We start from the raw sequence: 25,161 nt of genomic DNA on the forward strand, positions 1-25,161 counted from the left end.
CAAACTTCTCGGCTTGGCAGTTGATGACTTTTCCTGCATAAATTAGTTCAGCCTTCAGGTGCTCCGGTGGGCTGGAAAAGGTGGATACAGTCCTAGGAAAGACTCTCCTATGATTGTATCCACCTTTTCCAGTCCACGGGAGCACCTGAAAGCTGAACTAATTTACACAGGAAAAGTCGTCAACTGCCGAGCCGAGAAGTTCGTGACGAATCGAATTTACTGTAAGTTCGCTCATCTCTAGTCATAGGTTATATGCAATGTATACAGTACGTTCAATTGTAATGTTGCTCACCAATCCTAGGATGTTGGATATAGGGGAGATAATTGTACCTTCCTGTATCGCTGGTCTTAATCCTCTGTGCCGCCTCTCCTTGTAGGAGCGAGCGCTGCTGGAGACCCGGCCGTCTCACAGGATCGCGGTGCTGGGTACATTGGGCTCCGGCTTGGTGGACTGCAGCGCTTGAGCAGTGAAGGATGCTGGTACGCTCGGCGGCGTCCTCGCGTATGTTAACGCGCGCCGGTCGGTGCTTTGATTGACAGGCAAATATCTCTTGGGTAACAAAGTCAATAAATGACCAATAAGGCACAATGGGGTACTGATGGTGGTCACAGATATCAGTATATCATAGGCTGGACGCGTTTCAGGACCCCCCATAGGTCTTTTCTTCAGTAGCTTGATAAAAATGTATGTAGGGGTCAGTAACTTGTCAGTATATATAGTGTAGATCCCTCCCCTAAGTCACTGACGTCACATCTGATGGCTAATAGAAAATAGGCGATAATCCGTTTATATGGAATATCTAAAATAAATACAGGGTTTAGATAAAGAAGGAATTTGGGCTACAATGTAAAACAAGATTGTGTATAATCTTACTGAGTTTGACGCTAATAAAAACATTTGTGTTCTAAAACAAAATATACATAATGTACATGTAATCAAATACAACTGTATATGAATAAAATGTTGGTTCGGCAAGTGCTATGTGTCTGTATATATAGGTCACTATACTGCTATAGACGGCGGTAATATCGAACGGGATGATACTGAATGGGAATGACAAAGATATAAAAGATTAATAATAATAATCATCATCCTATTCTTTCTATCAAGCAGAAATATATGTTCTCTAAAATAAATACTAAAAAAAAAAAAAAAAAAAAAAAAAAAAAAAGCGTAAATGATGTCAGAAATGCTAAGAAATATTGTAACCCAGGTTGGTCTCAATTTTCTCCTGCAAACAGCTTAAGGTCGATACCACCCTGGGTTACAATATTTCTTAGCATTTTTGACATCATTTACGATTTTTATTTTTATTTTTTTTTAGCTTTTTTTTTTTAGTATTTCTTTTAGAGAACATATATTTCTGCTTGATAGAAAGAATAGGATGATGATTATTATTATTAATCTTTTATATCTTTGTCATTCCCATTCAGTATCATCCCGTTCGATATTCCCGTCGTCTATAGCAGTATAGTGACCTATATATACAGACACATCGCACTTGCCGAACCAACATTTTATTCATATACAGTTGTATTTGATTACATGTACATTATGTAAATTTTGTTTTAGAACACAAATGTTTTTATTAGCGTCAAACTCAATAAGACACAATCTTGTTTTACATTGTAGCCCAAATTCCTTCTTTATCTAAAATAAACCCTGTATTTATTTTAGATATTCCATATAAATGGAGTATGGCCTTCTTTCTATTAGCCATCAGATGTGACGTTGGTGACTTAGGGGAGGGATGTACACTATATATACTGACAAGTAACTGACCCCAACATTTTTAGTAAAGAAAAATTAACTAAATAGCTTGATAAATGCCTGTCATAGGGTTTCTGGATTTTGCAAAAGCGTTTGATACTGTCCCTCACAGACGTCTGACAGGTAAGTTAATTCGTACTCTGATTGGTCCCCGGTTATTAGTGGTGTACCCCAAGGTTCAGTACTGGGCCCGCTGTTGTTTAATTTATTTATCAATGATATAGAGGATGGTATTAACAGCTCTGTTTCTATCTTTGCAGATGACACCAAGCTTTGTAGCACGGTACAGTCTATAGAGGATGTGTATAAGTTACAAGATGACTTGGATAGACTAAGTGTCTGGGCATCCACTTGGCAAATGAGGTTCAATGTGGATAAATGTAAAGTTATGCATCTGGGTACTAATAACCTGCATGCATCGTATGTCTTAGGGGGGATTAAACTGGCAGAGTCACTGGTAGAGAAGGATCTGGGTGTACTTGTAGATCACAGACTACAGAATAGCATGCAATGTCAGGCTGCTGCTTCCAAAGCCAGCAGGATATTGTCATGTATAAAAAGAGGCATGGACTCAAGGGACAGGGACATAATATTCCCCCTTTATAAAGCATTGGTACGGCCTCACCTGGAATATGCTGTTCAGTTTTGGTCACCTGTTCATAAAAGGGACACTGCGGAGTTGGAAAGGGTGCAGAGACGCGCGACTAAACTAATATGGGGTATGGAACATCTTAGCTATGAGGAGCGATTAAAGGAGTTACAATTGTTTAGTCTTGAGAAGAGACGTTTAAGGGGGGATATGATAAACGTATATAAGTATATAAATGGCCCATACAAAAAATATGGAGAAAAACTGTTCCAGGTTAAACCCCCCCCCCCCCAAAGGACGGGGGGGGGGGGGCACTCCCTCCGTCTGGAGAAGAAAAAGTTTAGTCTAAAGGGGTGACACGCCTTTACCGTGAGGACTGTGAATTTATGGAACGGTCTACCTCAGGAACTGGTCACAGCAGGAAAAATTTACAGCTTTAAAACAGGATTAGATAAATTCCTGGAACAAAATAACATTAATGCTTATGCAGAATTATAAAATCCCATCCCTTCCCCAATATCGCGACACACCCCCTACCCTTAATTCCCTGGTTGAACTTGATGGACGTATGTCTTTTTTCAACCGTACTAACTATGTAACTATGTAACTATGTAACATGCGTACTGTGAAAAACACTATCAATGCGCTCAGCGTGCGGATCATGGAACGCACGGTGAAACGCATGACGTTTCGGGCGCATGCGCACCACCGTCAAGCGGCGATTGGTGCCACTCCAAGCACACGCCCACGGAGTCAATCCGTGCACATGTCCAGACAGGGGAGGCGCCGCCCACCGCCCCACCAGCCCTCATACGGCAGAACGCATTTTAAAGCGCACGGCCCGATAAGATAAGACAGACAGATAAATAAATGAGACAGACAGATAAATGAAACCAGCATGAAGGGCATCGTATTGTATATTTTAAGATTGGAAATTGAATTGTATACAGTTAATATTAATTTGTATAAAGTTAATAAAAACTGTCTTTTTGTGTTATTGGTCATTTATTGACTTTGTTACCCAGGAGATATTTGCCTGTCAATCAAAGCACCGGCCGGCGCACGCAACATACACGAGGACGCCGCCAAGCGTACCAGCTTCCTTCACTGCTCAAGCGCTGCAGTCCACCGAGCCGGAGCCCACTGTACCCAGCACCGCGATCCTGTGAGACGGCCGGGTCTCCTACAAGGAGAGGCGGCACAGAGGATTAAGACCAGCGATACAGGAAGGTACAATTATCTCCCCTATATCCAACATCCTAGGATTGGTGAGCAACATTACAACTGAACGTACTGTATACATTGCATATAACCTCTGAGGATACTAACAGAACACTATCCTCAAGACTGCTAGTATAGTATACAGCCGAACAATTTCTTGCACTTGTTATTTTATATACTTGGACTAGTTCTACTAGGTGTATGGTCACATGTTATATCCATCTACTATCTTATATATTTCTAAGGATCTGAATAACAATATATTGACCAAGAGGTGACCCAGACGACTCACAAGGGCCTTTTGAGTCGCAGGTCATATATTAATTGTGTATAATATATTTTTTAATAAACTGCATATTGATTTAGTATCTGTGACCCTGAGCCCCATATTTTTTTTTTGTACTATAATTGCCTATTTTCCAGACACCGTGGGTATAGGTCTCAGTTGGGCAGCTCGGGTCTTCATTGGTGAACAGTTAGACAAGAGCCTCTCCTTATTTTCTGTACTTGCTCCATACCCTACATTCACACTACCGTTGTGCCCCTTCAAGAATGGCCATTCATTATTTTTATTTTTTTATTTAACGGCCGTTATCTGGACGGGGCACAATGAGTCCCGATGGATCCCATTATAGTCAATGGGGCCAGTTGGGCACAGTTGTTTTGTAGCAGGAGTAGAGGGAGAAAAAGGTGGCCCTTGCAGAATTTTTTTCTCCCGCTATTCTCCCCGGGTTCCCCGAAGGCCGTCACACTGCCGTGTCATAACTGCAGTGTCAAAGGGGCCTTGACTATTAAACATTATTTACACAATGAAAAAAATTTAATCTTGAATTTTCTTTTCAGAAGAATGAAAATGAAGAATTTTTAATAAGTTTTAAATCTTTGCCTAAAGACAAACTTACCCCCACATCTTCTTCTTGTACTTGTCAGCCATTTTGAGCATGACCTCTAAATAGGCATTTCTTCCAGCCGCACCTGTGAGGGTACAAATTAGACATAGTCAGTTCAGACAGAAAACACAGGGAAAAAACGGTAAGCCACAACAAAACAATACCTTCTTTGATTAATAAAAAGGAAGCTAGAAACCTTATATACACTAGAACAATGTTTCCCAACCAGGGTGCCTTCAGCTGTTGCAAAACTACAACACCCAGCATCCCCCGACAACCTTTGGCTTTAAGGGGAAGGATTACTTTCTAACCATAATTTGTTTTCCCTTACGTCCTACAGCAGCACACAAATAGAACACTACTGCTGGAAGGACGTAAGAGAAGATAATATTATTATTATTATTATTATTACTACCTGTGTCTAGGATATGAGGTAGGACGGCAACTATACAGAGCTGGTGCTCATCGCAGGTCTTCTTCACAACGTCTCCATTCAAGATCTGTCAGAGTGATGCAAGAGAAGAGAGGGAATATGAAAAGAGGTAAAAGGGAGGTAACAGCTGCAAACGTTTTGTTACAAGGTTAAACTACAATGCAGAAAAGACGCTTTAGCATTGTGGAGTGCATCTACTAAGAGGTGAAAGGTCAAAAGAACACACAAAATAGACTAACCTCCAGGATCTCGGGGGGAGGTGCGTTCTCAGAGAACAAGTCAAGAGCCCGAGCCACAATATCAGCCTTTGTCCTGCCACCTTCATAGTCCACAGGTTCTTCTCCCTTCTGGAAGATTTTAATAGTGGGAAATCCTCTGATCTGGAAGAAGCAGAATTTTAGTTATAGAGACTGTGGTGCCTGAGGGAGAAGCACATAAGGCTCATTCTGGGGGTCACTTTACTTCACTGTCCATATTCACAGAGGTCAACATTTTATAATACTAGTACTTCGATACAGTATCCACATACGGGGGCAGGAGCTGTATAAACCTCCTCGCAACGCCGTAGCCCATGACTAGCCTAAGACTACATCGATACATAGATTTGCATGGGACTTCAAACAAATCTGTGAGTTCCGGCAAATCTTTATCCTGATTGTTGTATTCCACTTCTGGTTTTTGGTTAAAATGAAAAAAATAAAAATAAAAGGCCCAAACACAAACAACACGACCTAAAATACTGATATTAGAGAGCTACCTATTTACAGTTTCTTAAAAAGGTGTTATCCCAAATTGAAAAGTTATTCCCTATCCCAAAGTGTAGGGAATAAAGGATAGGGGATACATAGCTGATTGGGGGGGGTCCGACTGCTGGGGCTTTCACACTCACAGGAGCAGAAGTACCCCCCCCCCCCCCCAATTGAATGGAGTGCAGTGCAGCGCACATGCTCAGATGCCGCTCAATTAATTGTCTATGGAACTTCTGAATATTGCCAAATACAGTGTTAGGGAATATTTAGTAGTCAAAAAATAGAAGCTAAGTAAAGAAAATTATTTACAGTTACTGAACTTGGAAAAATATTTGTAATGACTCAATAGAAAATGTTTGCTACATGATCGGGTAAACAATCATGACCGTGTGCAACAGTTCTCAGACATAATAGTGAGTTAGGCTGCACGCACACCACGTTTTTGTTATATAGTTCCCGTATACGGTTTCAAGTTAAAAACCATATGGAACTGTATATAAACCGTATGCATTGACTTAACATTGTAAACTGTACGTCAAACGCATCATCCGGTTTAGTCCGTTTTGCATCTTATACGGTTTTGTCCGTTTTTTTACCCGTATCCAATACCGTAGTCTACCACGTTTTATGGTCCGGGTGAAAAACTGTATTAAACCGTATAAGTTTTTTTTTTTTTTTTTTAACATGTGAGAGTCAATGGGAACCGTACAGAACTGTATGTGCGTACGGTTCCATCCCGTTTTCACCGTACGGTTTTTGACTTTGCAGTTTTTTTTTCTTGGAATTTCAATCAAACAAGTGAAACTTTATTCAAAATGGAGTGAAAAGTTAATGTATACGTTTTAAAAAAAATTTAATAAAAACGGATGCAAGCGGATATAATTTTTCAAACCGTATACGGGTTGAAATTTGTACACATCTGATACAGTTTAGTCAGGTTTTGAGGAATCCTTTTTTTTAATCCAAAAACCTGACACCGGAACTGTATTACAAGAACGTGGTGTGCATGCAGCAGCCTTACAATAGTTAAGTATAAAACTTTTTGTTACCAGTTGATTTTTTTTTCCTTCAAATAAACAAACAATAAGTTAACTAAATGGCCAGATTTATAATTAGATAATAGTGATCTCATACAATAACCCAGTGTTTCCCAACCAGGGTGCCTCCAGCTGTTGCAAAACTACAACTCCCAGCATGCTGAAAGTTGTAGTTTTGCAACAGCTGGAGGCACCCTGGTTGGGAAACACTGAATCATTGTCATCATTTACTGCACCTAACTGCGCTGAATCCCATAGTTCAGTGTTTCCCAACAGGGTGCCTCCAGCTGTTGCAAAACTACAATTCCCAGCCAAAGGCTGTCTGGGCATGCTGAGAGTTGTAGTTTTGCAACAGCAAACACTGCAATAACCTGATTTATAGTCAAAACCTGTACCTGACAATCCTTCTATTACTTTCCTATAGCTGTACTGTCCACTTCAGTCACTACTCACTCCATAGCGGCTGGCTAGTCCTTGGTGCACAGTGGCATCTACTGCTCCAAGCTTTACTTTGCCTTTAGTTTGTTCAGCCACTTCAGAGGCTGCAGCGGCCCATTCAGGTTCCAAGCTGAAGACAGACATATTGTTAGTAAATCTAAAAAAAGTCAAATTTTCATCATTTCCATAGAGGACTTAGGATTGTCTAGGTAGTCATTGGCAGATTAAAAGGGTATTCCGAGGAAAATTTTATTTTTTTTTTTTTAAATCAACTGGCTCCAGAAAGTTAAACAGATTTGTAAATTACTTCTATTAAAAAAATCTTAATCCTTCCAATAGTTATCTGCTGCTGAAGTTGAGTTGTTCTTTTCTGTCTAACTGCTCTCTGATGACCCCTGTCTCAGGAACAGCACAGAGTAGGAGCGGATCCCCATAGCAAATGCCAAGGTGATTCGCTCCTACTCTGGACAGCTCCCGAGACAGGTGTCATCAGAAAGCAGTTAGACAGAAAAGAACAACTCAACTTCAGCAGCTGATAACTATTGGAAGGATTAAGATTTTTTTTAAATAGAATTTACAAATCTGTCTAAAACTTTCTGGACCCAGTTGATATATATAAAAAAAATAGTTTTTTTTTCCTGGAATACCCCTTTAACATAGCATTGATCTTGTCTGGGTTTTCACAAGGTGGGTCTATCTATGCATGATCTGTAGGGTTTCCACCCTTGGATACCCCCCACTGGTTATCAAAACAAAGGGCTGGAAGGCTGTTCCCCCTTCACTGCAGTGCCCGACACCCCTTCAAGGCCAGATGTGCCTGGTTCAGCGATGGACACCTGAGTGCCCCTCAGGTCCATAGCACCATTGTCCCTTCTTCTGATCGGTGACATTGAAGAAGTGGGATTCACATCAACAAAGAATCCTAAAAAAGTTCATTAAAGGGGTTATACAGGAAAAAAACTTTTTTTTTCATATATCAACTGGCTCCAGAAAGTTAAACAGATTTGTAAATTACTTCTATAAAAAAAAATCTTAATGCTTTCAGTACTTATGAGCTGCTGAAGTTGAGTTCTTTTCTGTCTAAATGCTCTCTGATGACACCTGTCTTGGGCACCGCTCAGAGTAGAAGCAAATCCCCATAGCAAACCTCTTCTACTCTCTGCAGTTCCCGAGACAAGCAGAGATGTCAGCAGAGAGAACTGTTGCCAGACAAAAAACAACAACTCAACTTCAGCAGCTGATAATTATTGAAAGGATTAAGATTTCTGGAGCCAGTTGATTATATATATTATATATATATTATAATATATATATATATATATATATATATTATAATATATATATATATATATATTATAATATATATATATATATATATTATAATTTATATATAATATATATATATTATAATTTATATATAATATATATATATTATAATTTATATATAATATATATATATTATAATATATAATATATATATAATATAATATATATATAATATAATATATATATAATATAATATATATATAATATATATATATAATATATATATAATATAATATATATATAATATAATATATATATAATATAATATATATATAATATAATATATATATAATATAATATATATATAATATAATATATTATAATATAATATATTATAATATAATATATTATAATATAATATATTATAATATAATATATTATAATATAATATATTATAATATAATATATTATAATATAATATATTATAATATAATATATTATAATATAATATATTATAATATAATATATTATAATATAATATATTATAATATAATATATTATAATATAATATATTATAATATAATATATAATATATAATATATAATATATATATATATATATATATATATATATATATATATATATATATATATATATATATATATATATATATATATATATATATATATATATATATATATATATAGTTTTTTCCTGGAATACCCCTCTAAGGCTGCAAACGTTTTTCCATAGCACCCCCACCCCCCAAGAAAAAAAACCTGAAATTAATAAAATGGGTTTCATTATATGTGCTGCAAAATGGTGCAAAAATCCCTTCCAATGAACCTATGACACCCAATACAATGATCACAAAAAAAAAAAAAAAAGAAAATTATACAAAAAATAAATGTTGCGCCGAAAACTTTATAGCTGAAAAGATGGCAGAATCAATAACGCGCACTTACTTCTTACAGTGGCCGCACCAAGGAGCGAAGAACTCCACAAGCCAAACAGTGTCGCTGTTCAATACTTGTCTGTCGAAGTTGTCATCAGTCAGTTCAATGACGTCCTTTTTGCTTCCGCCGCTTCTCTGCTACAGATACAGGAGAATGAGATCATGAAGATTACTATTTCCACAAACATTTATGTTCATTGAAAAGGTTCTGTCCACAGTGAAGATACCTTAACTAGTTACAAAGTAGAGAAAAAGACTCAAAACTGACTTATTTTTTAGCTATGGAGGAAATAGGGTCACGAAACAATAAAAGCCTCTACAGAGTCCACAATACAATGTATCGTGATATCCTCAGCTTCAGTACTATGGAATGGACACATGCACACTACAGAAATTCAGAAAGATATTTCCACACTGAATTCGGATGCGGTCAGGGATCGGGTACATTCCAGGCCGAAACAAGTTAAAGGGGTACTCCTCCAGGGGAATTTTTTTTTTTTTTTTAAATCAACTGGTGCCAGAAAGTTTAACAGATTTGTAAATTACTTCTATTAAAAAATCTTAATCCTTCCAGTACTTATTAGCTGCTGAAAACTACAGAGGAATTTATTTTATTTTTCGAACACAGAGCTCTCTGCTGACATCACGAGCACAGTGCTCTCTGCTGACATCTCTGTCCATTTTAGGAACTGTCCAGAGCAGCATATGTTTGCTATGGGGATTTTCCCCTACTCTGGACAGTACCTAAAATGGACAGAGATGTCAGCATAGAGCCCTGTGTTCCAAAAAGCATTTCCTCTGTAGTATTTAGCAGCTAATAAGTACTGGCAGGATTAAGATTTTTTTAATCAAAGTAATTTACAAATCTGTTTAACTTTCTGCCACCAGTTGACTTAAACAAATATAAAATAAATAAATAAAAATTAAAGAATAAAGTTTTGCTCCGGAGTACCCCTTTAATTATTTTGGGGGAATCCGGATCTGCGTTGGAAGTTCTGCTATAAAAATTTCGTCATTTACTCTGAGCAGCAGGATCCCATGGAAATCAAGGGGATTTCCTAGTGTTCATAGGCCTGAAGCAAGGCTCAAGTCCTGCAGGAACACATGGGAACAGAGTACTGCACTTTTTCCAAAGCAGGAACACTGTTCCCATTGAGCTCCCACGCTTCCCCCCCCCCCCCCCAGGACTTGACCCCTGTCTCTAAGAGACTGTTGCTCCCACATAAAATGAAACGTTTTAGAACAATGAAAGTAGTACATAAAGTCATTTTCCAGTGCTATAAAAAAAAAAAAAAAAAAATAATATAAAAATTTGTGACCTTACCCCCCCCCCCCCCAGCAACTGCACTTTTGCCAACGAGCCGCAGCCACGAATTACCAATAGTGATGACTTGCAGGGGCCATATTCGAATATAGTGATGATTATTCGTCCTATGTTCTCGAAATTCGCATATTCACTATGTTCGTTCCTTTTATTTCTTTCTTTTTTTTACATGCGAAAATTTGCATAAAACTTTGCATGTGACAAAAAAAAATAAAAAAATAAAAACTACTGTAATATTCGTCATTACAAATATATGGCACTATATTCTAAATATTCCCGAAATCGCAAAAGTGCTGATATTGTGCTCAACACAAATTACCAACATGAATAGATTTATTCATAGGACCTTCCCACTTTAAAGGGATCTGTCCAGCCACCCAGCATCCAATACTGTACTGGGGAGGAGCAAGAACTAGAGATGAACGAACTTACAGTAAATTCGATTCGTCACAAACTTCTCGGCTCGGCAGTTGATGGCTTATCCTGCATAAATTAGTTCAGCCTTCAGGTGCTCCGGTGGGCTGGAAAAGGTGGATACAGTCCTAGGAAAGAGTCTCCTAGGACTGTATCCACCTTTTCCAGCCCACGGGAGCACCTGAAAGCTGAACTAATTTATGCAGGAAAAGTCATCAACTGCCGAGCCGAGAAGTTCGTGACGAATCGAATTTACTGTAAGTTCGCTCATCTCTAGCAAGAACCACAAGACCATTTTCTACTAATGGATAGTATACAAAAAAGAAGGTTGCAGCAGCACTCTTGCTCAAAAAATGGAGGCTCTTAGCGCACGAAGTGCGCTAAGAGCCTCCATTTTTTGAGCAAGAGTGCTGCTGCAACCTTCTTTCTTGTATACTCTGTATTGGCCACAGCAGCGTGCACCCGTGTATTAGGTAAGTGTGCTGGCCGTTTTTCTTTTCGTTCTACAAATGGACGACTCTTCCCTTTGAAGAAGGGAGAATTTGCCTACTGTAGATTTATGGTGCAATGTCCGAAGAGAACGCTCCATAAACCAACTGGGTCTCTTCTATAAAGAAGCAGTATCCTTCCTGCAGCTACATTTTCCACTTCAGGTATGCATCCTTCCATCTTAAAGGGGTACTCCTGGGAAAAACAGTGCTCTCTGCTGACATCACGCGCACAGTGCTCTCTGCTGACATCTCTGTCCATTTTAAGAACTGTCCAGAGTAGGAGAAAATCACCATAGCAAACATAGGCTGCTCTGGACAGTTCCTAAAATGGGACAGAGATGTCAGCAGAGAGCACTGTGGTCATGATGTCAGCAGAGAGCTCTGTGTTCCAAAAAGAAAATAATTTCCTCTGTAGTATTAAGCAGCTAATAAGTACTGGTAGGATTAGGATTTTTTAATAGAAGTGATGTACAAATCTGTTTAACATTCTGGCACAGTTGATTTAAAAAAATAAATAAATAAAAAATAATAACAGTTTTCCACCGGAGTACCCCTTTAACCCAGGACTGACTTCCATAACTGCTTCCGGCACCATGGGTGTTCTCTACTAGAGCCCCCAGATAAATTACTGTCTGAAAGCATAAGATTTAGGTCTGTTGGGAGTCAAAATCCGAAAATCTCTTAAAAGGGAACTCCACAGGAAAAAAATTTTTTACATTTTTTTTTTTTACATCAACTGGTGCCAGAAAGTTAAAAAGATTAGTAAATTACTTCTATAAAAAAAAATATATATATTAATCCAGTATTTATCAGCTGCTGTTAGGATCCACAGGAAGTTCTTTTCTTTTTGCATTTCCTTTCTGCTGACACCTCTGTTTTAGGAACTGTCCAGAGCAGGATAGGTTTTCTATGGGGATTTGCTCCTACTCTGCACAGTTCCTAAAATGGACAAAGGTGTCAGCAGAGAGCACTGTGGTCAGGCAGAAAGGAATTAAAAAAAAAAAAAAAAAAGTTTCTTCCTGTGGAGAATAACAGCAGCTGATAAGTACTGGAAGGATTAAGATTTTTAATAGAAGTCATTTACAAATTTACTGGCTGGTAGTGCGGGGGATGCTGATCAGTTGAATGATTACCGTGCCCTGATCCGCCGCCCAGTTCGGTCGTAATCTTCTATTTTCGGTATATGCTAATGAGGTGCTAACTGGCACCGGCCGGGCTAACTGGCACTCTGACGTCAGTGCCGCCGGCTGCAGCGCCGCTCAGCTCATCAATATTCCTCCCCTCTCTCTTCATTACAGAGCGGGGAGAAGAGGGAGGGGAGGAATATTGAGGAGCTGGGCGGCGCTGCGGCACTGACGTCAGAGTGCCAGTGAGCCCGGCCGGTGCCAATTAGCACCTCATTAGCATATACCGAAAATAGAAGATTACGGCCGAACGGGGTAACGGATCCTGGCACGGTAAGCATTAAACTGATCAGCGTCCCCCGCACTACCAGCCAGTTGAAAAAGGCTGTAGTGGCCGGAACGTGTGCTGCGTTACTTTATGCTTTAAAATAAAGAAAATTACTTGCATCTAACTCTGGTGTGCCGGGATCCCTTTCTACATATATTGGATACCCTATCCCTGGTACCCACACAATCAAGTGCCAACCTAACATTTTGTGGAGTGCGGGGGGGAGAAAACGGACAGTTTTCCTTTAAAGGGGTACTCCACTGGTCAGCGAGGAACTAAAGGTTCTGAACGCGGTAGACTTCGATTGAAGGGGTGTGTCCGTGATGTCACGAGGGGCATGGCCGACCCCCCCAGCAGCACGAAAACAGAGTTCGGAACATTTACTTCCGAATGCTGGCCAGTGGAGTATGGACCATGTTGTTATAGTGACAATTTCATTCCAGAACCAAATTATGCTCAAGCCCAAACCTAGCGGTTGAATATTTATTTCAGTGAAGGTACCGTTCCAATGCTATGGGTTGTCCAATCCTTGAAAAATGGAGTAGGGAAAGAGGCCAGCACCGAAGCCCAAGTCTAAGATTCTGGTACTCTCCATTTTATAACCCAACACTGTAAAGGAGGATTTGTACTTTGCCCACCCAGGTCTTCCTGCATGTAGCTTTCCTTTCCATAAAACTGTCGCACCAACTCCACATTGAAATAGAAGGGTCTTCAACTCTTAAGATTGACGAGGTCTTTGAAGTTTTCAGACTAAGGGAGTGTGCACTGCACTGGGTATAGAGTGTCAGTTCTTGGAATCATCCTTTATGTCCAATTCATCGACGATCAAATGGCCAATTGTGTATTCATGGACGGGGTTATATGGAAGGACAGGAAGTCTAAATGGGAGATTGGTAGGATCCTAATATAATGGAACAAACCGAGGATCCAATCGAAGAGAAATGTAGATCGTGATGTTGGTCATGTGTAACTTGTTTAACTGGGTCTTTGACTTATGTACATCACTCATGTGGTGAATTACTATCTTCCTCTACCCCTGAGATCTATAGAGTTGGTTCTTCACCAATGTAAAATCACCTTCTTCATATATTGTCAGTAATGTCAAATGGAACCTAACCAATTGACTGCTTCAATTTATCTCCAGAACCACTTGAGTTTAGCAATAATCTTGAATGGGCAGCTGTTTATCTTTTACGTACGGTACTATGTAAAGATTCTGGTTTGACTTGTTTGGTCATTTGACCCCTAGGATGATGGAATAGCCAATGGGGCAGATTTACTAATGCAAAATTCTGGCGAAAATAAAGGTAGTGCATGTCATGTAAGCCATTATTTGTGTGTTTTAGACACTTTCTACACCATGTCCTTATTGGGGTGATGGGCATATCTTCGCCCGAAAGAGATGGTGTTGCACCAAGCTCAATTTTATACCATTGGCCAATACACCAATCATTTGGATAGGGATATGTTGCCACTAAAGTTTCTTCCCATCTTGAGCACCCCCGCTCTAATGGATCGCAGCTACTAAACGACAGAACTCATTGTCTGAGACACAAACTGTAATGTGATTTGATTTTATAATTTAACATGACAAGTTTGTAGAAGTAAAGAATTCATAGTGTAGTCACATGGACTTCTAGAAGGTTACATGATCTTTAGAGGAGAAAATAGAGGAACATGTTAAATCTGTCCTCACGTAAGAGGGCTACTCAACTAAGTCGCTTCCGCTCAAGTAATTCAGGATCAGAACAGCATAAGAGGACTTTGGATTAGATTAATAAGGCCTTAGTCCTCTTCCTCTTGGGCCTGGAAGGGACAACGTTGGGGGCTAGGCTGGCGCCGATTCTGCTGCCGGGAGCCACGTTGTTGAGAAGGATAACGCTTCCTCTGCGGATTACGTTCCTGGCAGTCTTGCTGTGGACGTCGTTGTAGTGGTTCTTGTGGTCTTGGATGATACTGTACGCGTTGGTTCTGCACAACGATAATCCCCCATCACCGAAAAGTGGACAAAACAAACACCAACCTACAATCCACTCTGTAGGGTTTCACATTTAGAAACCATTATCATACTTGGATCAACCATAACTGTGTGGTCACCAGGAAAGTGCCCCTACTGGACTTCACTTAGGGCTTTTTACATGGCCTATAGACCCGGAGACTGAAAAACACATCGCAGAATAGACTGGTGTGGGTTAGTAGGTAGAGGGCAATACTACATATGCTTTATGAGGTTATCCTCTTTGTGTTTCTGTCCTTATTTTTAGGTTGTAGTCACGAAGCAACAGCTGATATTTAAAAAAAAATAATTCTTCATCTGAATTCATAATGCCTCCTTTAAATGTTATTCTGTGTCATTAAAAAGGGGTACTCCACTGCCCCAGCGATCGGAACATTTTGTTCCAAAAACTAGGTGTGTGCTGCTGAGGTGGTGACCTCATGGCTACGCCCCCTCAATGCAAGTCTACGGGAGGAGGCGTGGCATCCGCCACGCCCCCTCCCGTAGACTTGCATTGAGGGGGCATGGCCATGACGTCACCACCTCCACAGCACGCAAGGAATGGCAGAACTATTAAACTAGTAAAATGAATTCTACAGGAATCCCAAATAGAGTATTAACCGGTCTCTGCAGTGTGGTGGTTATCACGTTCACCTAACACAATGGAAGATTTTATACAGAATGGTCATAAGGACTTCAGGGGGAAATGTCGCCATGATCATCCAAGTGTCCAGGTCCTGTAGAGCTGGCAGGCTTGCTCCTGTTCTTTCTTTTTAAGAAAGGCTTGGCGCACGGAAGTGTTCTTTGAGGGGGGGGGGGTTCACTTAACACCATCATCTCCTTTGGTGACTTCACAATTCTTTTTACAGATGGCTAATTTATTTATTGTGTGCAACCGGTTTATCAATCAACTGATTATTATTTATTTTTTTTTTTATAAATTAAAACAATGAAAAAAATAAATAGGCAGGTACATATTTAAAAAAAAAAAAAAAATGGAGTTTTGTAGTGCCAGACAGCGAAGAGCAAAGCACTGTAATACAACCTCCCTGACCAGAAAAATGCCCATACAACCCCAGTTAGACTGCTCACCTTTTTTTTTTTTTTTTTTTTAAAGTGGCACTGCTGCAGTATTGTGGTATACTTCAATACCCCATTCACTTTACCAACTTGGGTCAATGTGCAGTTTAATATGACATCAATATCAGCCAGTGCTGGACCTGACATGTTGGCATGGCTGGGTCCATGTAGCTCCACCCCCTAGTGATGACAAAATTAGGAGGCGGACAGGGAGACTCCAGCTGTTGCTAAACTACAACTCCCAGAATGCCCAGAGAGCCAAAGGCTGTCTGGGCATGCTGGTAGTTGTAGTTTTGCACCACTTGGAAGTTCCCTGTTTGGGAAGACATTGCATTATGGGCGCTCTCCCCAGCGGACAGCGCCAAAAAAGTCCTAACCAATTTGTTGTGTTTTTTTTTTCTTCTTCTCGTTTCAGATCCGTGTATGCAGAGGATTACGGCGGATGAACTGTATTTTATTTTTCTTTTAATAAAATTGCGAACGAGGGCTGTGGGGGAGTGTTTTTTTAAATAAAATGTTTCCAATGTGTTGTGTTTTTTTTTTCTTTGTTGAATTTTAAGGCTTAGTAGTGGAAGCTGTCGTATTGACAGAATCCATTACTAAGCAGGGGTTTAGCGTTAGCCCGAAAAACAACTACCGCTAACCCCCAATAATTACCCTGGTATCCGCCACCATAGGGGTGCCGGGAAAAGCCAGTACCAACAGGCCTGGAGCTTCAAAAATGGCGCTCCTGGGCCTAGGCGGTAACAGGCTGGCGTTATTTAGGCTGGGGAGGGCCAGTAACAATGGTCCTCGCCCACCCTGGTAACGTCAGGCTGTTGCTGCTTGGTTGGTATCTGGCTGTGAATAAAAATATGGGGATCCCTATGCATTTTTTTTCCCCCACCTTTGGCTGTCTGGGCATGCTGGGAGTTGTAGTTTAGCAACAGGTGGAGTCTCCCTGCCAGAATGGTCTGTTCACATTATACAAAACGGACAATGTGAACAGAGCCTTATACCCTTATAAGCCTGGTTCCTGTCTGCAGCTCCGCCCCATAATGACATGATCACTAGGGGGCGGAGTTACACTGGCCCGGCGGGGACAGGGAGCGAGGGAGGCAAGCGGACAAAGTCTTCTGTATACAGCTATCTATAGAAGGCTGTATATTCTGTATACTGCCCAAAGTGGCTATAGGAGCAGGGAGTCCTGTCAGTATAGTGCTGTCCTGTAGTCAGGGAGTCCTATATAGTACACACTATACACTATGCCACCCTGTATACTATACGGCTGGGGAGGTGAGTAGTGATGCTGTTGAGACAAAGTTTTTCCCCCAGTATGGGGCAACTGGCATAAGCTTCAGGTGGTTTTTACCTTCCTCTGGATCACCACAGTAGGGACACAACCTTTTTTCTTTTAAATCAACTGGTGGCAGAAAGTTAAACATATTGGTAAATTACTTCTATTAAAAAAAATCTTAATCCTTCCTGTACTTATTAGCTGCTGAATACTACAGAGGAAATTATTTTCTTGTTGGAATGCTCTCTGATGACATCACGAGCACAGTTCTCTCTGCTGACGTTATTATAATAATAAACACTTTATTTATTGTTGTCCTTAGTGGGATTTGAACCCAAGTCCCCAGCACTGCAAGGCAGCAGTGCTAACCACTGAGCCACCATGCTGCCCCTAGCATACATCTGCAATGCATGGTTGCTAAAATGGACAGAGATGTCAGCAGAGAGCACTGTGCTCGTGATGTCATCAGTGTTCCAAAAAAGAAAGGAATTTCCTCTGTAGCATTCAGCAGCTAATAAGTACTGGAAGGATTAAGATTTTTTTAATAGAAGTAATTTACAAATATGTTTAACTTTCTGCCACCAGTTGATTTAAAAGAAAAAAAGGTTTTCACCGGAGTACCCCTTTAAAATCCTTATAAACGGGGTGTGTGTGTGTAAAACGTTTACATTCATGGCTACTGATTATAAAACAGAATAGCCCACTTGGTCCACAGGACACAGCTGCAAGTTAAAAGAATTACAGGAGAGGCATGCAAGAATCTGTTAAAAAGCTGGACCGATACTACATATCTTGTCCAAACAAAAATAGGTCATTGTATGGAGACCATATACCATTCAGCACTTGAAACAATCTTTTTTTCCATATCTGTTTCTATTTTCCGATTACCATTTTTTGAATGGGTGCCGCTGCCCCTTCTCTCCCCCTGGCTGTCGGCGCCAGCAATGGGGCGCCGACACCGATAGTCAGGGGGAGAGAAGGGCCGGCAGCAGGGCTCTAGACCCCAGGAAAGTCAGGGGGAGAGAAGCGGGCAGCGACGGCCTCTCTCCCCCTGCCTTTCCTGGAGGTATATCGGGGTATACACGCGCACACACGCACCCTCATTTTACCATGGATATTTGGGTAAAAAACTTTTCTTACCCAAATAATCTGGGTAAAATGAGGGTGCGTGTTATAGGCCGGTGCGTGGTATACCCCGATAAATACAGTAGCTTTCACTTTAGACGCAGCGTTCAAAGTTGATCAGTGCGTCTAAAGAGTTAATAGTGCGCAGCACCGCGATCGGTGTCGCATGCTATTAACCACGGGTCCTGGCCATTGTGCAGCCTGACCCACGGCGTGGCCCCTGTGTTCTAGAAAGGGAGCGGGCAGAGGGCGTACAGGTATGCCCTTTGTCCCAAACAAGGCATACACTCACCGGTATTGCAGTATATGAAAAAATTCAAAAAAAATAAATGTTTTTAAACACACAAATACACACAGACAGGTATTCGGTATAATCCGGTATATCGCCCAGCACTAGTCCAAATCCACTATTCAGTTAAGCAGGATGTCAGTCATACACCTTCTCCACAAACAAGTGTAAAGAGCCAGACTTATGTGGGTGCTCCGATACCTACCTGTTTTCCTGAATCATAGCCACCGCCTCCTCCTCCTGCTCTTCCGCCAAGCCTATCCTTCACTAAAGACCGGAGGGCATTTAATGCACCATCAACAATGGCTTCACTTGTTCTTGCTCCTGTAAGAGATCATGGGAGTCTACATTCAGCCAAACTGAGGACCCTTCATCTACCCAAGTCTTCAGCTACTGATCAGAAGAAACTTTAGAGTTTCTAAGAAGCCTCATCTCACTAGAAGACTCGATACTGATCGATTGGGAACTTAAAGGAGTACTGCAGCAGGTATATAACTTCTTCTCCCATAATCCACCATACCAGGACCTGGCACTGCCATGGCTCTGCGCAGCTAGTGCTTGTGTCATGGACCTCAACAGACGTCCCCCACCCCCCTTCATTCAGCTTTATGGGATAGGCAGGGAGGCACGAACGCTGCATTGGCCGCAGGGTCATGCTGCTGCTGACACGCCTCCTGCATGGGGAGAGCCGGGGCCCCGTACAGGAGATCGTGGGGTGGGTCCCAGCAGTCAGACACCCATCCCCCCCCTCTCTGAGATTATACACTATACACTAAAGCTATATGCAGCTGCAGATCTCCTTTAAATTGTGAACTCCAATGGGGCCAGGTACTGATGACAATCTTCGAACAGCATTGTGAAATATGTTAAATACATCATTATTACAATCCTTGAAGTCTATCAATGGAGATAGGTCATCAGCGTATGGAGAGATCCAACCCTCCCTGTTCAGTGTCAAATAGAAACAAAGAATGTGTCGGTAGATGAGAACCATTTGGCCCATCTACGCTGCCCAATATCCTGAATCCTATGAATAGTCTCTGGCCCTATCTTATATGAAGCATAGCCTTCTACCTATCTCTATCTTATATGAAGGATAGCCTTATACCTATCTCTGTCTTATATAAAGGATAGCCTTATACCCATCTCTATTTTATATGAAGGATATCCTTATACCTATCTCTATCTTATATGAAGGATATCCTTATACCTATCTATCTTATATGAAGGATACCCTTATACCTATCTCTATCTTATATGAAGGATAGCCTTATGCCTATCTCTATCTTATATGAAGGATACCCTTATACCTATCTCTATCTTATATGAAGGATAACCTTATGCCTATCTCTATCTTATATGAAGGATAACCTTATACCTCTCTCTATTTTATATGAAGGATATCCTTATACCTATCTATCTTATATGAAGGATACCCTTATACCTATCTCTATTTTATATGAAGGATAGCCTTATGCCTATCCCTATCTTATATCAAGGATGGCCTTATACCTATCTCTATCTTATATCAAGGATGGCCTTATACCTATCTCTATCTTATATGAAGGATAGCCTTATACCTATCTCTATCTTATATGAAGGATATCCTTATACCTATCCCTATCTTATATGAAGGATAGCCTTAGGCTTATCCCATACATGCTTAAACTCCTTCACTGTATTTGCAGCTAACACATTTACAGGAAGGCTGTTCCATGTATCCACTACTCTCAATAAATACTTCCTGAAGACATCTTTCATCTCTAATATAATACTATGTCCTCTGCTCTCCCATTTACCGTGTCGATTCCCCTTATGTATATAAAAGTCTCTATCATATCCCCTCTGTCTCTTCTTTCTTCTATACATGTTAAGGTCCCAGTAAGTTTTATCCTGCAGTCCATGGACTAGTATTTTCTCTGAACTCTAATGTATCTATGTATTCGGACGGAGTAGAGGGAAGCATTTCCTCCTGCATATAAATAAATTAGCTGGAAATGTAAAATATTGAGCCCGGAAGCCTCTGTCCCTTACCTTGATAATCCTCCGGCTTGTTCTTGTTTGCTCCGAATATCTTGATTGTTGGGAACCCTCGTATTCCATATTCACCGCCCACAGTCTTGTGCTGATCACAGTCAATAGCTCCGACCTTCACTATTCCCTGAAATTAACAAAGACGAGATAAGAGGCCGGTTTAGATATATCTGTGTACGGAGAAGGACTGTAGAAAGGTCTCATCAGTATATACAAGTGATGAATAATGGACTTTCTCCAGTCTGTTTCAAGCAGCGGGAATCTTTCTACTATTCCAGTGCCTCCAGCTGTTGCAAAACTACAACTCCCAGCATGCCCGGACAGCCGGAGGCTGTCCGGGCATGCTGGGAATTGTAGTTTTGCAACAGCTGGAGGCACCCATTCCAGAGCAATCTTGATCAGTTCGCAGCTAGAGATGAGCGAACTTACAGTAAATTCGATTCGTCACGAACTTCTCGGCTCGGCAGTTGCTGACTTTTCCTGCATAAATTAGTTCAGCTTTCAGGTGCTCCGGTGGGCTGGAAAAGGTGGATACATTCCTAGGAAAGAGTCTCCTAGGACTGTATCCACCTTTTCCAGCTCATCGGAGCACCTGAAGGCTGAACTAATTTATGCAGGAAAAGTCATCAACTGCCGAGCCGAGAAGTTTGTGACGAATCGAATTTACTGTAAGTTCGCTCATCTCTATTCGCAGCGTTTCAGTAGTCAGCCTCCTCAAAGGAGCCATAGCCTGTGTGAATTATATAATACGCTAAGTTAAAGGGGTACTCCGGTGGAAAACTCTCTTAAAATCAACTGGTGCCAGAAAGTTAAACAGATTTGTAAAGGACTTCTAAAAAAAAAAAAAACACTTTACCCTTCCAGTACTTTTTAGCAGCTGTATGCTACAGAGGAAATTCTTTTCTTTTTGAATTTCTTTTTTTTGTCTTGTCCACAGTGCTCTCTGCTGACACCCCTGTCCGTGTCAGGAACTGTCCAGAGTAGCGTAGGTTTACTATGGGGATTTTCTCCTGCTCTGGACAGTTCCTGATACGGGCATCAGGTGTCAGCAGAGAGCACTGTGGACAAGACAAAAAATAAATTCAAAAAGAAAAGAATTTCCTCTGTAGCATACAGCTGCTAAAAAATACTAGAAGGGTAAAGATTTTTTAATAGAAATCATTTTACAAATCTGTTTAACTCTCTGGCACCGGATGATTTATAAAAAAATAAAAAAAAAATTTCCACCGGAGTACCCCTTTAAGCATTTTCCACTAAAGGTTTTCTTAAAACTGCATGTTAAAATTAAAAAAAAAAAAAAAATGTAAAAACAAAAAAGTGTGAATGAGAACTTCTGATAATTTAAAGGGGTTATGAATAGGAAAAAACAAAACAAAAAAACCCCCAGCTAATTTCTTAAAGGGGTACTCCGCCCCTGGCATCTTATCCCCTATCCAAAGGATAGGGGATAAGATGTGAGATCGCCGGGGTTCCGCTGCTGGGGACCCCGGGGATCGCCGCTGCAGCACCCCGCTATCATTACTGAGCGAGTTCGCTCTGTGCGTAATGACGGGCGATACAGGGGCTGGAGCAGGGTGATGTCATGGCTCCGCCCCTCATGACATCACGGCCCGTCCCCTTAATGCAAGTCTATGGCGGGGCGGAGCCATGACATCACCCTGCTCCGGCCCCTGTATCGCCCGTCATTACGTGCAGAGCGAACTCGCTCAGTAATGATAGCAGGGTGCTGCAGCGGCGATCCCCGGGGTCCCCAGCAGCGGAACCCCGGCGATCTCACATCTTATCCCCTGTCCTTTGGATAGGGGATAAGATGTCTAAGGGCGGAGTACCCCTTTAACCTCAGGACAGGAGTGTTTTTTTTTTTTTTTTTTTTTTAAAGAAATCAGCTCTTCTGTTCTAATTCTGGATAACCCTTTTCAACACACTGAAGACCCTTCTTTGCTCACACACAGACATTTACCTTCAAAGCAGTTGCAGCTTTTTTCCAGTCAGGGGTCAGTCGCTGACAATGGCCGCACCTTTCGAAAAAAAACAAAAAAACAAGCCACAATACGTTACCATACAAGATAAAGTTATTTCCCCTAAACTACTTCATGTAACACACAATAGGTAGGATAATACATACACAGAAATCGCCGCCAGCTGTGACTGGTTATACCAGTGTTTCCCAACCAGGGTGCCTCCAGCTGTTGCAAAACTACAACTCCCAGCATGCCCGGACAGCCAACGGCTGTCCGGGCATGCTGGGAGTTGTAGTTTTGCAACAGCTGGAGGCACACTGGTTGGGAAACACTTGGTTATACAGTCACAGGGAGAGGATCCAGCCAGTTCATGGTGCCCCCGCACCACTCAGACAGTAGTAATGGACAGACCAAGTACAGGAAGAAACTCAGAGCTCAGGCTGTCAATCAAGCACGATTGGCAGGAGAAGGCACGGCAAACTAAGTGGAACCACATACCGGGACTGTATAACCAGTCACAGCTGGTGGCGATTAAATCGATCAGGTCTCCTTGCTGAGACCCCCACTGATCATTATAACTAGCAGGGAGGAATGCACAGTACAGCGCTTTACTTCCCGGCTCGCAGTGATCTCTGCCCTGCACCCCATTATAAGTCTATGGCACGGACTAGTCGGCAGCGCCACCGGCAAAAGATTCAATCATCAAATTGATAAGTCCAGCAGCAGACCGTGAAATGCAGGTAAAATTTTATTTTATTTATTTAATTTATTATTAAATCAACATACAAACGGTACAGAGACAGATACCAGTTTCGGATCTTAGCAACACTTAGTCATGAATATATATATATATAATTTTTTTTTTTATATATAATCAACTGGTGACAGAAAGTTAAACAGATTTGTGTATTACTTCTATTTAAAAATCTTAATCCTTCCAATACTTCTCAGCTGCTGTATTATACAGAGGAAGTTTCTTTTCTTTTTCAATTTCTTTTCTGTCTGACCACAGTGCTCTCTGCTGACACCTCTGTCCATGTCAGGAAATGCCCAGAGTAGGAGCAATTCCCCATAGCAAACCTCTCCTTCTCTGGACAATTCCTGATGCAGAAACAGGTGTCAGCAGAGAGCACTGTGGTAAGATAGAAAGGAAATTAAAAAAGACATGAACTTCCTCGGTATTATACAGCAGCTGATAAGTACTGGAAGGATTAAGATTTTTTAACCCCTTAAGGACCAAGCCCATTTTCACCTTAAGGACCAGGACAATTTTATTTTTGCATTTTAGTTTTTTCCTCCTCGTCTTTTAAAATCCATAACTCCTCTATATTTCCATCTGCCGACCCATATAAGGGCTTGTTTTTTGCGTGACCAATTGTACTTTGTAATGAAACCTCTCATTTTACCATAAAATGGACGGCGAACCCAAAAAAAAAAATTTTTTTTTTTTTTTTAACGGAGGAAATTTAAATGAAAACCACAATTTTGCACATTTTGGAGGGTTTTGTTTTCACACTGTACACTTTACGGTAAAAATGATATGTGTTCTTCATTCTGTGGGTCAATACGATTAAAATGATACCCATGGCTAGATACTTATATATTTTTGTACCGCTAAAAAAAAAAAAAAAAAAAAAAAACTAAAACTTTTTGTATAAAATCAGTAATGTAAAATCGCCCTATTTTGACCACCTATAACTTTTTCATTTTTCCGTATATAGGGCGGGATGAGGGCTAATTGTTTGCTCCGTAATCTGTACTTTTTATTGATACCACATTTGCATAAATAAAATGTGACAAAAAAAGCAGCATTTTTGGACTTAAATTGTTTACGTTTACGCCATTCCCCGTACGGGATCATTAACATTACATTTTGATAGTTGGGACATTTACGCACGCGGCGATACCAAATAGGTTTATAAAAAAAAAAAAAAAAATAAAAAATATTTAAGCTTTTTGGGGGGTAAAACTGAATTTTAATTTTTAAATTTTTATGTCCCCATAGGGGACTATCTATAGCAATCCTTTGATTGCTAACTTAATATTGTTCAGTGCTATGTATAGGACACAGCACTTCTAGGTATTATCGGTGATCTTCTGCTCTGTTCTGCTCGATTTCAGACCAGAGCAGAAGACCCCGGGAGACAGCCATGGCCAGGTGAGGGGACCTCCAGCCGCCATGCTGGATGATCGGATCGCCGCGGCAGTGCTGCGGGCGATTCGATCATCCATTCAAAATAACGCAATGCCGCAGATGCCGTGATCTGTATTGATCACTGCATCTGAGGGGTTAATGGCGGACATCCATGCGATGTCGACCATTACCGGCGGATCCCCGGCTGCCGGAACCTGCCGTGTATGCTCGCGGTC

General features: G+C 40.8%; 1 protein-coding gene across 1 annotated transcript in view; it reads right to left on the bottom strand.

Annotated features, from left to right (window-relative positions):
• The window catches only part of PDIA6 (protein disulfide isomerase family A member 6), a 40,366-nt gene that overhangs the window by 10,639 nt on the left and 4,566 nt on the right, over nucleotides 1-25,161 (bottom strand). The window contains exons 3-10 of the mRNA XM_056564191.1: nucleotides 22,791-22,848; nucleotides 20,831-20,957; nucleotides 19,002-19,120; nucleotides 9,360-9,487; nucleotides 7,144-7,258; nucleotides 5,144-5,284; nucleotides 4,887-4,971; nucleotides 4,484-4,556 (exon numbers count right to left, since the gene is read on the bottom strand). Coding sequence (XP_056420166.1) covers nucleotides 4,484-4,556; nucleotides 4,887-4,971; nucleotides 5,144-5,284; nucleotides 7,144-7,258; nucleotides 9,360-9,487; nucleotides 19,002-19,120; nucleotides 20,831-20,957; nucleotides 22,791-22,848 — 846 coding nt within the window. The remainder of the gene's footprint in view (nucleotides 1-4,483; nucleotides 4,557-4,886; nucleotides 4,972-5,143; nucleotides 5,285-7,143; nucleotides 7,259-9,359; nucleotides 9,488-19,001; nucleotides 19,121-20,830; nucleotides 20,958-22,790; nucleotides 22,849-25,161) is intronic.

Source organism: Hyla sarda, chromosome 3 (genome assembly GCF_029499605.1).
Source record: "Hyla sarda isolate aHylSar1 chromosome 3, aHylSar1.hap1, whole genome shotgun sequence".
Taxonomy (NCBI): Eukaryota; Metazoa; Chordata; class Amphibia; order Anura; family Hylidae; genus Hyla; species Hyla sarda.